At 37.9% G+C, this 16,003-nt stretch overlaps 1 protein-coding gene across 12 annotated transcripts in view; it reads left to right on the forward strand.

Moving 5' to 3' along the window:
- Positions 1–16,003, forward strand: part of GRIP1 (glutamate receptor interacting protein 1) — a 684,772-nt gene that overhangs the window by 537,928 nt on the left and 130,841 nt on the right. For all 12 annotated transcript variants that reach the window (XM_058742105.1, XM_058742097.1, XM_058742104.1 and 9 more), the window contains 3 exons: positions 2,564–2,647; positions 7,359–7,434; positions 9,608–9,753. In XM_058742105.1, the coding sequence (XP_058598088.1) occupies positions 2,564–2,647; positions 7,359–7,434; positions 9,608–9,753 (306 nt within the window). The remainder of the gene's footprint in view (positions 1–2,563; positions 2,648–7,358; positions 7,435–9,607; positions 9,754–16,003) is intronic.

A 16,003-nucleotide genomic window follows, 5' to 3' on the forward strand; every position in this document is an offset into this window, starting at 1 on the left:
ATACAACCCTTATCATGCTATGGAGGTAGGAGTTGAGGAGTCAGGGAAATAGTATATAATGTAGAAAAATCTAATCTGCCATAGTAAAATAATATGGATAGCAGTACACGCATATTCACATATAGAAACAAGGGACAGCAGCACCACTAAAATACTGAGGAGAAGTATTTTTGCGTTGCAATATTCATTTCAACTTAACCCTTCTGTGTACTGCATTTGATTCTCTGGGGAAGCTCCTTATGTGGATCCATTATGTCCACATACACAAATGTGAAGTAATGAATAAAATGCACATGGCAATAGCAGGGGTCCTGCTATTGGATATGAAAACCCAGTCACCAAGATCCAGTCATGCAAATGAAAATTATGAAGACCAAATCTATTTCATTAAGTATCAAAATGTAGTTAACATTCACATTTATTTTTGTGAAGGATAAACAGCAAGAGTGTGGATAATCCAAAGCTGTAGATAATCCTAAAAGTCTTTCTATTGACTCTAGATTGGAATGTAGGAGTTTGTGGTCCACAAGATTGAGCTCAAGCAAAATTCAAACTACGGTGAACTATGGTGCCTTTTTTAAAAAATTTTTTTGAGGTTTATTTATTTATTTTGATTGAGAGAGAGAGAGAGAGAGAGCGAGCAGAAGAGGGGCACAGAGAAAGGGAGACGAGAATCCCAAGCAGGCATCACGCTGTCAGCACAGGGCCCGATGTGGGGCTCAGATTCACCAACGGTAAGATCCATGACCTGAGCTGAAGTCGGACACTTAACCGACTGAGCCACCAAACTACAGTGCCTTTCATTCCCAGAACAGACACCTGGCCAACAAGGACAGGTGGCCCCGAATTAGAATTTGGTTGTATAGAATTAAAAGTTGATTTAATGTTTAAATGAAACAGTATTTGTAAACCACTTTGCAGATTTCCTGGCACACAGTGGACGCTCATTAATTCTTTCTCCCTGTATCTTTTCCTTTCCTTTCTATTTGTTTCATTAGAACAAAAAGATCATGTTCTCAACCAATTACCTCAAGTGGCTTGTTTGTCATGAAAATAAGAAAACGTTTGATTTGAACTCAGTTTCTTTCATTTAATTAAAACTGTACCTCAACACTTTCAGCTATTTGTGTACTGTTCCTAGCTGATTAAAATGAACTGAAATTCCCTTGCTAGCAAGAATATGACATTTAATTAAATCAGCAGTATACCAAAACATTTGTTCAGCTGTAGGGTTATGTTGTTTTTCAGCAGATCCAAGTTCGTGACGTACTTTACATCCCAGCCAGATATGCGCAGTTTTGTGAATTTATCTGTGTGCTTTTCATAATCATGTCTATTCCTTTGAGGATTCAGAATTTCTGATAATTAAAAATAATCGTAATCAATGCTACATTAAAATTACTTCCTATTTCTGTAAATGGCAAGAAATGTTCTTTTAATAGATGCAATTAAATTCTATCTTTAGAATCTATACCTATATTCCATCATATATTTCTTATTGATAAATGTTTCATGCAATAAAGTTTTCAAAATCTAATCGCAATGTTAAAAATATGCCATTGATAAGGACCACAGCATTAAGTAATTAGATATCATTGTACAAATTCACTTAAGGATCTAAGACCATCAGATTCTATACTTGCAAATTCTTTTCTCTCTCTGAATAAAAACATCCCTGTATCCATAATGATGAAATATTAATTTGTGGAAATTTGGTTGTTGTTGTTTTTTAATTCAGCAATAGTGTACTATCTAAGCAGAATTACCCACCACTTGCCTGGAAACAGTCTCACAGAAGAGTTTAGTTACTATACCTTCATACAACCTACACCCCGTATTACACACATATACTGTATGTGATATTAATTAGAGATATCAACTTGGCCATGCAGTTTTATTTTGTGAAGTAAGAGCAGTAAGCAGGCAAACATAACATAAGCATGATAGTATCAAATGAAGTCAAGTAAATATTTTATTAGACAGCAGTAACATTTTGAATGTACAGAAATATTTTTGCCCTCCAGGTTTGATTTGGGTTGCTGATGTCTTTGTTAGTTGCTGTGCATCGTGTCAGAAAATCTGTCTTCATCGCCTAATCTATTAGTGGTAATTTGAGAGTAATACTTTTTCTTCCTGCATTTCCTCCAAAAATAAATGTAAATGCATTAATTATTTCAAGGTTTACAAAAATCATATTGCTTTTGCATTTCACAAAGGGAAAATAATTCTGTTGATTACATGAAGAGTGTCTCTCCTGGTATATAGAGTTCTAACGATGTGAATATTACACTCTAGCTAGAAGCTGGCTACATAAGAAGAAAGGAAGTGCCTATGATTTTGATTCCACTCGTGTCTAAGCCTAAGTCCCTAATGCAGACAACTATTTTATGGTATTTGTATGTATTTTTTTTTAACATTTTCTTTGAAAAGAAGTTATCACCCTTGTATTTTTCATAACAAGAATTATTTGCAAGGGGGATCTGTAGTGTTTTATGCCACATTAAAAAAAACTGGAAATGTTGTTATGATTTAATATATTTCTCTCTCTCTTTCCTGCATTCAGCTGTTCAAGGATCGAGTGTTATTTTCCGAACGGTGGAGGTCACATTACATAAAGAAGGCAATACCTTTGGTTTTGTAATCCGAGGTAGGTGGTGGCTAGAAAACATGAACCATCAGATATTCTTAGAGAATTTGTCAATGAAATATTGGGAGTGAACTAGAAAGTCATCCTGAAAACAACAGCAACAACAGATGTTCCCAATGCGTAAAGTCCCCTTATAATATTTGCACCCATTCTTTTAAAAAATAAAGCAATGAGTAGGAACCAAAGTGGAATCCAAATGACCTAGATCTGCTTTCAGTCCATACAGAGCAAGAAGTCACTGTTTGTAAACCTTGTCAATTCATTCATCCTGCTGATTTGCCACTTTTCTACGTGTCTTTTGCTTTCCCCTTTATACTTTTCTGTATCTCTGAGTCAAAAATGTTGATGAATATGGCTTGGTTTGACTTAATACACTAGGATTAAACAACTTTGTTTAAATTATTTTCTCCTGAAATACATTTTGTTATTGTAGCTTTCTAAAAATGGATTGAAGATAATCTGATCCCTTGGGAACCTATGTGCATCAGCTTAACTTATTTTATTATGGGATGACATTAATAATAAAGATTTCAGGTGACTCCAACTTGGCTATAAAACCATGAATTCTGAGCTGTAATTCTGACTTTTAATATTTTATTTTTCATATTAGCAGTTTCACCCCTCAAAGACTATACATAAACAACTCATAATTCTGCGTATGACAGTAAAGTTCAATAGGGAACTATGTATGCATCAGAAATGTTTTTAACATTTCACATTTCGTGATTTTTTTTTGCTTTTACCTATTATATTCTATACTTCACCAGGGTCTAAAATTTATCCAAATTATTAAAACATTAATTAAAATTAACTAAGCATCTTGGGGCGCCTAGGTGGCTTAGTCGGTTAAGTGTCCAACTTCAGCTCAGGTCATGATCTTGTGGTTCATGAGTTCGAGCCCTGCATTGGACTCTGTGCTGATAGCCCAGAGCCTGGAGCCTGACTTGGATTCTATGTCTCCCTCTCTGCCCTCCCCAGCTCATGCTCTGTCTATCTGTCTGTCTGTCTCTCTCTCTCTCTCAAAAATAAACATTAAAATTTTTTTTTAATTAACTAAACACCTTAATAAATGCACATGCATCAAGGAATAAAAGAAATACATTCATTTATACAGATTTGTCTTAAATCACTAAGCCTTAGATTCCATTCTGTACCAATCATTTAGCAAATCAATCAGTCAGGTATTTATTAAGGACAGGTCAACATGTCAGCATAGGGCCAAGTATTAGAGAGTCATAGGACAGGACCCTATCTGCAGGGAATTATAGTCCAGTGAATTTAAGACAAAGTGCCTGAGTGAGCAGTAGAGAAAATGGAAAACGAGGAATTCACTGAGTGGTTTAGACCAGCAATTATTACCCTTTTCTGACCAGCTCCTTTTTTTAGGTGGTGCAAACAGGATCATTTTACTTTCATCATTTACCTTAACCATTCCCAAATTTCTGTGTAAAAGAACTAGATGAATATAGTAAAAAGTCAATATACAAGTAATTTTGGCTCAGAGGGTGGTATATACAAATCCGTTTTTGCAGTGCAGTATGATAGAAAGGCACTCTTGAATCACATGCATACAAGCCTAATTACTGAAAAGCTGCAGTAAAAAATACTGCTGGGTGCAAATATTCCTTACTAGTTGTTGTGTGGTTAATCAATAGTAAATCAAATTGCTAATGAAAGAACTAAAACAACAGTAATTTATCATTAGGAACAGAAAAAAACGGAAGCATTTGAAATCTACAACCACCACAAGACAGCTGATGATATAATGTTAGCAAAATGCTTATCTTGCCATTTGCAGGAATTCCAAATATCTGTATGTGCATGAGTAATAAGAATTTTATAATATGAGCCTAGGATACTATCTGGTACATCGTAGGCCCTTAACAAATAAATGAATAAGTAATTGAATGTTGCCTAGATTTGTGCAGACATCAGACTTCTTAGTGCTATAGTGATTTTAGTTTAGGGGCACCATATTTTGGTCGGCTTTAAAAACTCACTTAGTATATTAGTTGAACGTAAAAGTTTGTGAAATTTTGCGCAATTTCTCATAAGAATCACATAAAGAACTTAATGTTTAGATTAGTTTGAGGCCTATCTGAAGGCTCTTCCTTGCTCAAAAGGTGACCCCCACCCATTGCTTCAGAATCTTGATTAGTCACAAAAAGAGTTGCAGAATGAGAAAATACTGTGGGCAAGTGTTATCATGGCCAAGAAGACATTATGGCATAGATGGAATTTGAGCTCAACTTATTTTGGTGAGAACACCAGGACTTTCAGGAAGAAGGAGGACAATATTACAGATGGGGCATATTCATTTAGTACTGGTGAATTTCTTCTTAACCAATTAGAATGGGTCGTAGAACAATAATACAGGCTTTTACCTGATGAATGGAATTGCATTTCCAGCGCTACATGTCATAGGTTCTAGCACCCTGACTCGCCGAACAGTAGAACCTGGCACCTTTAGAATGAAAACTGATGTTCTGGCCTAAATCTTGCCAGAGTTAAATTTCAGTTAATTCCCTCGCCGCCAAGCTAAGGCAAACAGCTTGGGACAATAGGGAAAGCACTCTGCCACTAAGTTCTCTTTCACTTTGGGCAAGGAAAATTTACCTATCGATCATTCTCAACTCTAAAATTATAGATAGGTCTACTCATCTGCTAGATGGAGCCCAATGTTCAGATTTGGTCTGCGTTGTGTCTCTGGCATTGATACTTTTAAAAAGCATTCCAGGGGACTGATGCCAACAGGCAGCCAGGATTGAGAAATACCACTGGGCTCTGTGTGTCTCAGTTGCTTTGCAGTTCCAAACTTGTAAAATGTAAGTGAATCGCAAGCTACATCTGGTTCATTATTTCAAATAATGGTAAAATGTCACATATCGAGAAATTTAGAGCCGTCTCACACTTTGCCATGCATTCACTGTTACAGATTTAAATGTGGACCTCCAAATCAAAATTATGGAAGCTTGTATGGCCGTCAGCCCCCATCCTTTTCTAAATCAATATCCCTTCAGGAGAAAACAAACCTACCTTTTTATGATCGCCTTGCAAAAGAGAAATTACATAGTAGTATTTATATAAATATGGGTAAGCATGTGCTGTAATTTATTGTCATGGTTTCATTTTAAAATCCTTTTCCAAGGAAGTGGTGAATTTCCTATTGTAAACAAGGAGGAATTTCAAAAGAAACCATCAAACTGAGTGGAAGAGTGAGGTACTGAAAGGGAGCTTTTATCAATCAGCCAGACTGAATAAATCATTGGTAATAGAAGTAAGCAGAAAGGAAGCATTTGCCTCCATCAGGAGCAGTGAATGCCTTTTGATTTGTCTTTTAGGTTAGATTCTTTAAGTTGACCTCTCTACCCGTTCCAAGTTTGGGAAATGCCAGTCTGTTCTACCAGGAAGGCGTTAGGGAAGGAATATCTGACGATAACATTCGTATTTATCAGATACTGGCAGGTATCTGGTGGGTAGCCAGGATGGTGAGGTATACGGAAATCAGGTCAGATGCAGAATAGTTAAGAAAGTGGAAATGTCCAGCCTAAAGAAGATGAGACTTAGCAGGTGTATAATCACTGTTTTCAACTTTCAGAAAAAGTTTCTTGTAGTAGAAAGCATACATTTTTGTTTCACTGCTCCAAATAATAGAATAAGAACAAGTAGGTGAAAATTGAAGGAAGTTAGATATCAGATGAATAATTAGGAAGAAGCTTCTAACACCCCTACACATCCAAATGTGAAATGGGCTGCCTCAAACCTAATTAGTAGGCCATCTTGTGGGTCTCAAGAAAAGACTGGGGGAGCACAGACTATGGACGTTCTACAAAAGGGTCCTGGATTTAGAAGAGAGTTTATAATAAATTACCTTCCATCTAAAAGCTTTTATGTTTCCAAGAATTCTTGAGCAGAAGTTTTCCGTATATGGAAATAAAATCTCCATTTAAGCATTGCAGTTGTCTTGAAATTATCTGTCCATTTTTTGAACACCCCAACTTTAATGGAACCCATCTCAGCCACTTGAAGTTTTTTCTTTCTTGTTTTATATACTTACATATTTTCCCCCCTCTCCAGTTTTTGCTTCCTTTATGCCAGGTTGTAGACCTATTCACCTGTATTATAGCCCAGGTTAATTGGCAACAGGTATACCCACCTGCACTTTGTTGATAACTGGCTATTGTCATAATTAGGCTAGTACTTGTTAAGTAGTTTATGTTCTTTTTTTTTTAATTTTTTTTTAATGTTTATTTATTTTTGAGACAGAGAGAGACAGAGCATGAACGGGGGAGGGTCAGAGAGAGAGGGAGACACAGAGTCTGAAGCAGGATCCAGGCTCTGAGCTGTCAGCACAGAGCCCTACATGGGGCTCGAACTCACGGACCGTGAGCTCATGACCTGAGCCGAAGTCGGACGCTTAACCGACTGAGCCACCCAGGCGCCCCAGTAGTTTATATTCTTACGACGCTGGGTGTTAAATATTTTATATATCGCCCCTGAATACAGCCATGTATTTATTGAGAGGTGGAGACATCATGACTTCAAAAACATATTCTATATAAAATGAATAAGATTTTTGGAAAAATTTTACTTGTTTTCCTCCATACATCAACAAAATGTACTTTAGTTTCTCAGCTGCCATTTTGTAAGTGAATTTTTTTTTTTTTTTTTAATGAAGGCACTTATAAGCTATATTTCTTTTGTTTGCCAGGAGGGGCACATGACGATAGAAATAAATCTCGTCCAGTTGTAATAACGTGTGTTCGTCCTGGAGGACCTGCTGACAGGTAAACTTCCTCTGTCTGTGTCACTATCCAAACAGATTCAACAAAGCTGGGCACTTTGGCATAGAGTTGAGGAATTAGAAATTTCATAGTGAAAGATAGATATTAAGCAAACGTGTTGGAATGTGAATACTGAAATTGTTGGGCTGCCAAATCAGAAGAAAGAAGGTTTGACTCCAGGCTCAACACTCACTACCCTATGTGTTTGGCAAGTGACTTACCAGTTCTAAGCTCAGTTTCCTCCACTGTGAAATGTCGATAATAATACCTACCTGACAAGTCTTCAGTTTTATCAGAGACTGGCTGGGGCCTTGCAGGGGACCTTTCATGCAGTAGATACTTAATAAAAGGTAGCTGGCTTTTTAAAGGCACGTACTTTAAACACATCGTCTCCCATTGCTAACCTCCTACCCTGGAAAGATAGGTGGTGATGTTCTGACTGTTACTATTAATCAACGTCCTTCTGGTTATTATTATCTGTTGATGATGATTATGTATGTGAGAATGGAAGTGATTTCAATAAAAGGGAAGGAGCGTTTTCAGTACCTAGAGCTATCTCTTCGGGACTAATTTGAGTATCTGAAGAGGCAGCTCCTTCATCTCTCATATCACAAATATTAGAGGAGGTCGTACGTAAATGCACAACTTAGCTGTCTCAGGAGATGCTTGTCTTTGTATTAATTTCCCATCGCAAACGTCAATTCCATAAAGGCAGGGGACCACAACTCCGGCCATTCTCTGTGGTTGAAGGGTGGGAGAAAAATGCCCTGGTTACCCCTGACTCTGCACTATGTTTCAAACCGGGATATAATGTTTAAACCTTTTCTTATGCAATAGAAATAGTAATAATAAATACAATTGATTGAGCACCGAGCCATGTGCTAGGAAATGTACTATGTGTTTAGCAGACACTATTTTATTTGTCCTCACAACTGCCTACTAAGTACTTTTTAGCCACACTTACAGTGATAAAACTGAGGCTCCGTGTGGGTACATGACTTACCAGCTAGTACACGGAAGAGCCAGGCTAGGAATTCAGGTTCATTCTCCTTCAAAATCCATACTGTTAGCTCACTTTTCTAAAAAGTTTGTGTTTAATATAAAATAAGAGAATATGAAGATACTGATTTCTCACCTGCACCATAGTATGTTTGCCTTTGCAGAGGACAACACAAAGTCAGAATTTGCACAGAAATCTTGCCTTTTTTCCCCTCTCCTGCTTCTCTTGTGAATTATTCTTCCTGCAGTAAATGAGAATATTTCCGTTCCTTATTAACATTTACCTTGGGGTTAACAAAAATGTCAGAAGCAAGCTACTAGTTTCTGAGCAACATATTATCAAATTAACTTAGGATGAAATGGAATCTAAAAGTTTAAGATAAAAATTTAGAGTCAAAGTTCTTAGAGAATTATCTAGGCGAAGGATATTTAAGAGATCACTCTTATCCTTTCCAAATCCTCAACTTGTAATCCTCCCACCCCAGTTTGATTTCTCATATCATGACCCTCCCTGAGGCAGGAGGGTTATAATTTGGAAGCCTCCTGGCTATATTTTAGTGGAGTCTCCAATGTCCTCAGGCATCTTCTTCCAGTGCCTTGAGTGTCTATGGTCACAGCAGAAAGAATAGTATTTCCCTGTCTCTTCCAAGGAATATGAGACTGAATCAATTTAATGATTGCCAAAATGGCCTTATAAATCAATAGGGAAATTTCTAGACTAGGGAAATTTTTCACCAGTGCTCCCAGTCCTGCTTGGGTTCACTGATAATAAATGGAATGGAATCAGCAGGCTTTCTTGATGCTTAAGACGAAGCGCAAATAGGATGGATGGGGGAAGGTGTGAAATACCCGCTTTTGCTGAGCGACTCTTTTTTTTTTTTTTTTTAATTTTTTTTTTTTAACGTTTATTTATTTTTGAGACAGAGAGAGACAGAGCATGAACGGGGGAGGGTCAGAGAGAGAGGGAGACACAGAATGCGAAACAGGCTCCAGGCTCTGAGCCATCAGCACAGAGCCCGACGCGGGGCTCGAACTCACGAACCGTGAGATCATGACCCGAGCCGAAGTTGGACGCTCAACCGACTGAGCCACCCAGGTGCCCCTTGGCTGAACGACTCTTAATGCTAACCCCCATTAAGTTACATTAATGAAGACTGTTTCTGTGTTCTCCCTTCAGAGAGGGCACCATCAAACCTGGCGACAGGTTGCTCAGTGTGGATGGAATTCGGCTTCTTGGAACCACGCATGCCGAAGCCATGAGTATTCTTAAACAGTGTGGACAAGAAGCAACGCTGCTGATAGAATATGACGTCTCAGTGATGGGTATGTCGGAGTCCTGAGGTTGTGCTCGCTAAGCTCTGGGTCATGTCATTGTGCATCCCTGATAAACCACTCTGGGTTAAGAATGAACTGTGCTGTCCTCCTGCGGCAGACAGAATTTCATCAATACTCCATCATTACTCTGTTGGGTTCAGGAAGAGGTGAGTGGTGCTTTTCAGCGATTTAGAGTTCTTGTGTCAATAGCTTCTATAATAAGGTCTCATTCCATCAGAACGTTTCACCTGGCAGTCAGTTCTATGTGGATTATACTTTGGCAGCAAAGTATTTTCCCCTCCAAATCGCAAGAATAGTATTATTAACTAAAGGGCTGGTACTTTTTCTTTTACTACACGGAGACTGAGAAAAATAGGAGATTTCTTTCCTTCTTGTAACTTCACAGCATGAGGCCAGCGAATCAGAATGAATGGAAATGACCAATCATTGTATCCTAAGATTTAGGAATAAAGAGAGGAAGGGGACCATATAGTATCAGTGGTTAAAATGAGAAGTTGAGGGGCTCCTGGGTGGCTCAGTCGGTTGAGCGTCCGACTTCGGCTCAGGTCATGATCTCGCGGTCTGTGAGTTCGAGCCCGGCGTCAGGCTCTGAGCTGACAGCTCAGAGCCTGGAGCCTGCTTCCGATTCTGTGTCTCCCTCTCTCTCTGACCCTCCCCCGTTCATGCTGTGTCTCTCTCTGTCTCAAAAATAAATAAAAACGTTAAAAAATTTTTTTTTTAAATAAAATGAGAAGTTGAGTACAGTATCCTTTTTTTTTTCTTTTAATGTAGTTGACCCACGATGTTACATTTGTTTCAGGTGTACAACATAGTGATTCGACAAGTGTGTGTGTTTTGCCATGTTCACCACAAGTATAACTACCATCTGTCACCATGCGACACCATTACAATACCTTTGACTGTATTCCCTTTGCTGTACCTTTCATTTCCATGATTTACTCATTCCATAACGGGAAACCTGTGTCTCCCACTCCCTTTCACCCATTTTGCCCGTTCCCCCACGCTTTTCCCCTCTGGCAGCCATCAGTTTGTTCCCTGTGTTTAAACGTCTGAGTCTGCTTTTTGTTTGTTTATTCACTTATTTGGATTTTTTCCAGTTCCACATATGAGTGAAATCGTATGGTAGTCGTCTTTCTCAGTCTGATTTATTTCACTTAGCATAATACCTAATACCTAGGTATTACCATAGTACCATATTACCATAATACCTAGGTCCATCCATTTTGTCTGAAATGGCACTATCTTGTCCTTTTCTATGGCTGCATAATATGTGTATACATCACATCTTCCTTACCTATTCATCTATCAGTGGACACTTCGGTTGCTTCCATATCTTACCTATTATAAATAATGCTGCGATAAACATAAGGTGCATATATCTTTTTGAGTCAGTGTTTTGGTTTTCTTTGGGTAAATACCCAGTGGTGGAATTATTGGACCATATGGTATTTGCTGTTTTTAATTTTTTGAAGAAACTCCATACTGAAGCACCAATTCACATCCCTACCAACAGTGCACGAGGGTTCCTTTTCCACATCCTCACCAACACTTGTTATTTTTTGTCTTTTTTTTTTAAATATTTATTTATTTTTGAGAGACACAGAGACAGAATGCGAGTGTGTTAGGGGCAGAGAGAGAGGGAGACACAGAATCTGAAGCAGACTCCGGGCTCTGAGCTGTCAGCATAGAGCCTGACACGGGGCTCGAACTCACAAGCTGTGAGATCATGACCTGAGCCGAAGTCGGACGTTCAACTGATTGAGCCACCCAGGCTTTCCAGGCGCCCCATTTCTTGTCTTTTTTATTTTTTTTAAGCCATTCTGGAAGGTATAAGGTGATACCTCATTGTGGTTTTGATTTGCATTTCCTTGGTGTTTAGTGGTGTCCAGAATCTTTTCATGTCTCTGTTTGCCATTTGAATATCTTCTGTAGGAAAATGTCTGTTTAATTCTTCTGCCCATTTTTAATTGGATTATTTGTTTTTTTGGTGTTGAGTTATAGAAGTTCTTCCTTTATATATTTGGGATATTAAACCTTTATCAGACATATCATCTGCAAGTCCTCTTACATTTAATAGGTAACCTTTTTGTTTTGTTGATGGTTTCTTTTGCTGTGCAAATGCTTTTTATTTTGACATAGTCCCAATAGTTTATTTCTGCTTTGTTTCCCTTGCCTTAGGAGACATATCTAGCAAAATGTGGTGTAGTATTATTTCTTCCAATAATGATTACAATAGAAATTAATTATATTTCTGCCCTTACAACTATGGTAAAACTTGGAAGGTATCCTCATCTGGCTTTTAAATGTTAAGAGAGAGCCCAGTTTTGTGTAATGTTGACAAAGGCAGAAAAATTATGAAATAATGAATTGGAACTTGAAATTGAAACTAAATCATGTTATATACACTTCTTAACAATTGTCAGACATGATTATTTGACCTGATTTTACCAGTAAGTTTTGTGCTGGTGAAATGTAGCAGTGAAAAGAGGCTTACTCTATTAACTGCAAACTCCTTTCTCCTTTATTTCCCACCCTGTGTGATTCATGTAGAACAGTGTTGCTTAAAAAATATTAATATGTCTATTGGCCTGAAATGTTTTAAAAGGTATGAGGTTTCTAAAAAAAATTTTAAGTATGAGATTTAAGGAGTTCTTAGCGGAATAAGCAGTACGGTATGCTCTTGACATGGAAAGTTCGAAAATGAATGAACTTCCCACCCTCCTCTACCCTTCTCTTGTATTCTCTCCCACCCTCTTTTCTTTTTCTTTCTCTTTGGTTATATAGGTTTTAAGTTAGATTTGGAGTTAGGTGATTTGGGTCCTGTTCTCACTCTACTGATTTCTAGCTATTAAGGTGGACCATGTCTCTTATTTCCCTGTGCCTTAGTTACCTCATTTCTCAAATGGGGACTTGCTTACTGTTTCTCAACTTTTTCTCTCTCACTCTGTTCCTCACTGTCTGTCTTCCATTCTTCCTCCTTTCCCTTCCAGTCACCCAATTCTTCTTTGATATTCTGCTCTCCATTTCTCGCTATGAGTACTACTCTATTCTAACTGTGTCCTACTCAGCTTTTTTTCTAGTATTCCCTATAGCCATCCTCCTTTTTCTCTGTTTGTGTTTCTTGCTTTTTTCCATTCCTGTTTTCCTAATTTGGGTTAAGATAGGATTAGGTACCATAAGCTCAAATAATTTTTTTTTATTTTTTTAACATTATTTATTTTTGAGAGAGACAGAGACAGAGTGTGAGCGGGGGAGGAGCAGAGAGAGAGGGAGACACAGAATCCAAAGCAGGCTCCAGGCTCTGAGCTGTCAGCACAGAGCCCGACGCGGGGCTTGAATTCACGAGTCATGAGATCATGACCTGAGCTGAAGTCGGACACCCAACCGACGGAGCCACCCAGGCACCCCATATAAGCTCAAATAATTGAGAATGACAATTGGAGGAGAGAGAAGTACAAATGGTGTCCTAGAATATGAGATACTTTCAATTAGAATTATTCATCAAATATGAACTGATACTTTCTATAGCAAAAAACACATTTTCCTTTTTTCTTGTAATACTTTTTCTTTTGCAACTTTTGGAGCTCTTCTTTCTCAACAGGAATAAAATGAGCTCTTATGCAACACAGCCTGGGAAAATGATGAGCAATAATAGCTCAACCGTATACAAGGACAGCATCAAGTACAAATAGCAGAAACCCAATGTAGACTAGCTTCAAGAGGGAATATGTTAGCCTACAAAAGCTTGGAGTCCAGGGTGTAGCCTGGCTTCAAACATAAGTTCAGTAATGTCATAGGCATTCTGTCTCTCCGATCTTCTTGCCTAGGAAAGCCGCTCCTTATGTTATGACAAGATGGCCCCAGCAGCCACATGCCTACATCATCTTGAGAGTTTATGATACCAGGAAGAAATGAGAATGGATCTCCTGTAAAAGATTCTCAGTGACTTAGCTTGGAGCAAATGCTGACCATTACCCTAATCACTGTGTCCGGGGATATAATGCACTCTTTGCTCCTTTGGTAGGAGAGGCAGAGTGTATGTTGAACAGCCCCAGCAGAATGAAACAGAGAAATGGCACTTCCCCAAAGCAGATGGTGTTGAGTTGATGAAAGCAATAGATGCCCTTTTGAGAACATATTTTGATGTTAAATATTACATTCCCACTCGCAGGAGTTATATTCCCTCTAATCTGAGAGTTTTCCTTGCTTCACATCCTCACCAGCACTTGGTATTCCCAGTCTGGTTCATGCTAACTATTCTGATGGATGTTAAGTGATATCCCATCTTAAGCTTAATGTATATTGTCTCCATGAATAACCACGTGGGACACCTTTTCATTTCCCAGCAGGACATACTTGCTGCATTGACTTTACATTTAAGACTTTCATTTATTTATATACTATTGAAACTATGACACATTATATCTTAGAAGTATGTATACATCTGTAATCATAGATATAAATATTGATTTTAATTACTTATATACCCTTAAAAGTACACAGATTATTTCTTAGGAAGTGTGTGTGTGTGTGTGTGTGTGTGTGTGCATGTGTACACATCCAACCATAAATCTCAACCCTGGAATCAGATGTATTTTTCAGTAAGTCTCAAAATATAAATGTCAGCAAAGTCAGCAGTCTATTTAGGAAAGCTGTTGACACTATAGATTTTATTAATTAAAGTTGAATTTAATCTATGTTAAAATTTTAAGGAAAATGTATTGAGATAAGGAAGACTGTAAGAGGAATAGGTTTAGGGGAAAATTAAGAGCTCAGTTTGGGGTATGTTATGTTTGAGATGTCTCTCTACCATTCAAGTGACATGTGACATACCCACCTGTGTACAGTTGGGTATTTAAGCCTGGATTTCACTGCAGAAGTGAGGGCAGGTGATGTAAATTTTTAACTCAACAGCACAAAGATGGATCTTAAAACCATGAGGCACCTGAGGGGGGTGAGACAGAGGACTGAGCTCTGGGGCTCTCCAAAAGTGACAAGTCACAAGTCAGGAAGGTGAAGAGGAACCTGCAAAATAAATTGAGTGATGGAGACAGAGAACCGAGGCAGAGTGTTGAGGCAAGGAGGACAGATTTTTCCTTTGTAAATGGTGGTAATTATACCACCACACTCACAAGTTGCTGTGAGAAGCGAAAGAATTAATACACATGCAGTGTTTGGCACATAACACGTGCATAGTAAATATGAACTAATCATTTAGAATGTTAACGAACATTCTGACTTCGGCAAAATGTAGTGCCTCTTGAAGTCAAAAAAACTTGATCGAGTCTTGGTTCTCTGTTGACCTTGGACGAGTTATTGAGCCTCTCCAAGCTTCGACCTTCCCATCTCTAAAATAGGGATGATAATAACACTTCTATAAAGGATTGATGGAAAGACTGAGTGAATGTATATAAAGTGCTTACCATAACTAAACTGACCCATTATTGAATACCAGGGAATTAAAGTTGACTGTTTCCATGCCCCACTTCCCTAAAATGAACCTCACATCACCTTTACCCTTTACCACATCATTATTACCCTGGATGAAGAAGGAGCTGAATCTTCATTCTGTGACAATACTAAGTCATTGGTAGAAAGGATATTTGAGTGATAACGTGTTCTGGATTGTTTTATTTTCTAAAATTCACTGAAATACTTATTTTGCTTAGAACTTTGCTGAAAATATTTCTAAAGTATGTTTCCTAGAATGTATATTAAATTAAAGATACTTGAGTCCTTGATAGAGCACATGGAAACAGTCCCCCAAGATAGAGGGCGTTGTTCTGAACGTCAGTCTTTACGCCAGTGCCACAGAGTCAAGAGGTTTAGAGATTATGCTAAATCTGTACTGATTTATAATTTATTCCAGAGTTTTAAAAAATTACAAGATCCTCTAATATTAGTTATTTTATAACTTTCCTCTTTCTTCCATGGAAAGAGCTGTGGAAAGCCATCAGTCAATATGGATTTCTTGTCGGTTATATTAAACAAGGCTCACTGTAGTGTAATTTAAATAAGCTTTCTCACCAAGAAACAGTAATCATAGTCACTTAGTAGATGTCAAATGTAAACAGCAAATTATTGTAGTTGCAAATAAAGATGGAAAGACAACTAAAATGTTTCTCAAAAACTGTGAAATACAGTGAAATTTTCCACTGTCATCCCTAATATTTACTATCCCCATGCATAGACCTTTCAAAAATATACTCTCTCCCTCCCTCCCTTCTGTGCATATATG

The sequence above is a fragment of the Neofelis nebulosa genome, chromosome 8 (genome assembly GCF_028018385.1).
Source record: "Neofelis nebulosa isolate mNeoNeb1 chromosome 8, mNeoNeb1.pri, whole genome shotgun sequence".
In the NCBI taxonomy this organism is placed as follows: domain Eukaryota; kingdom Metazoa; phylum Chordata; class Mammalia; order Carnivora; family Felidae; genus Neofelis; species Neofelis nebulosa.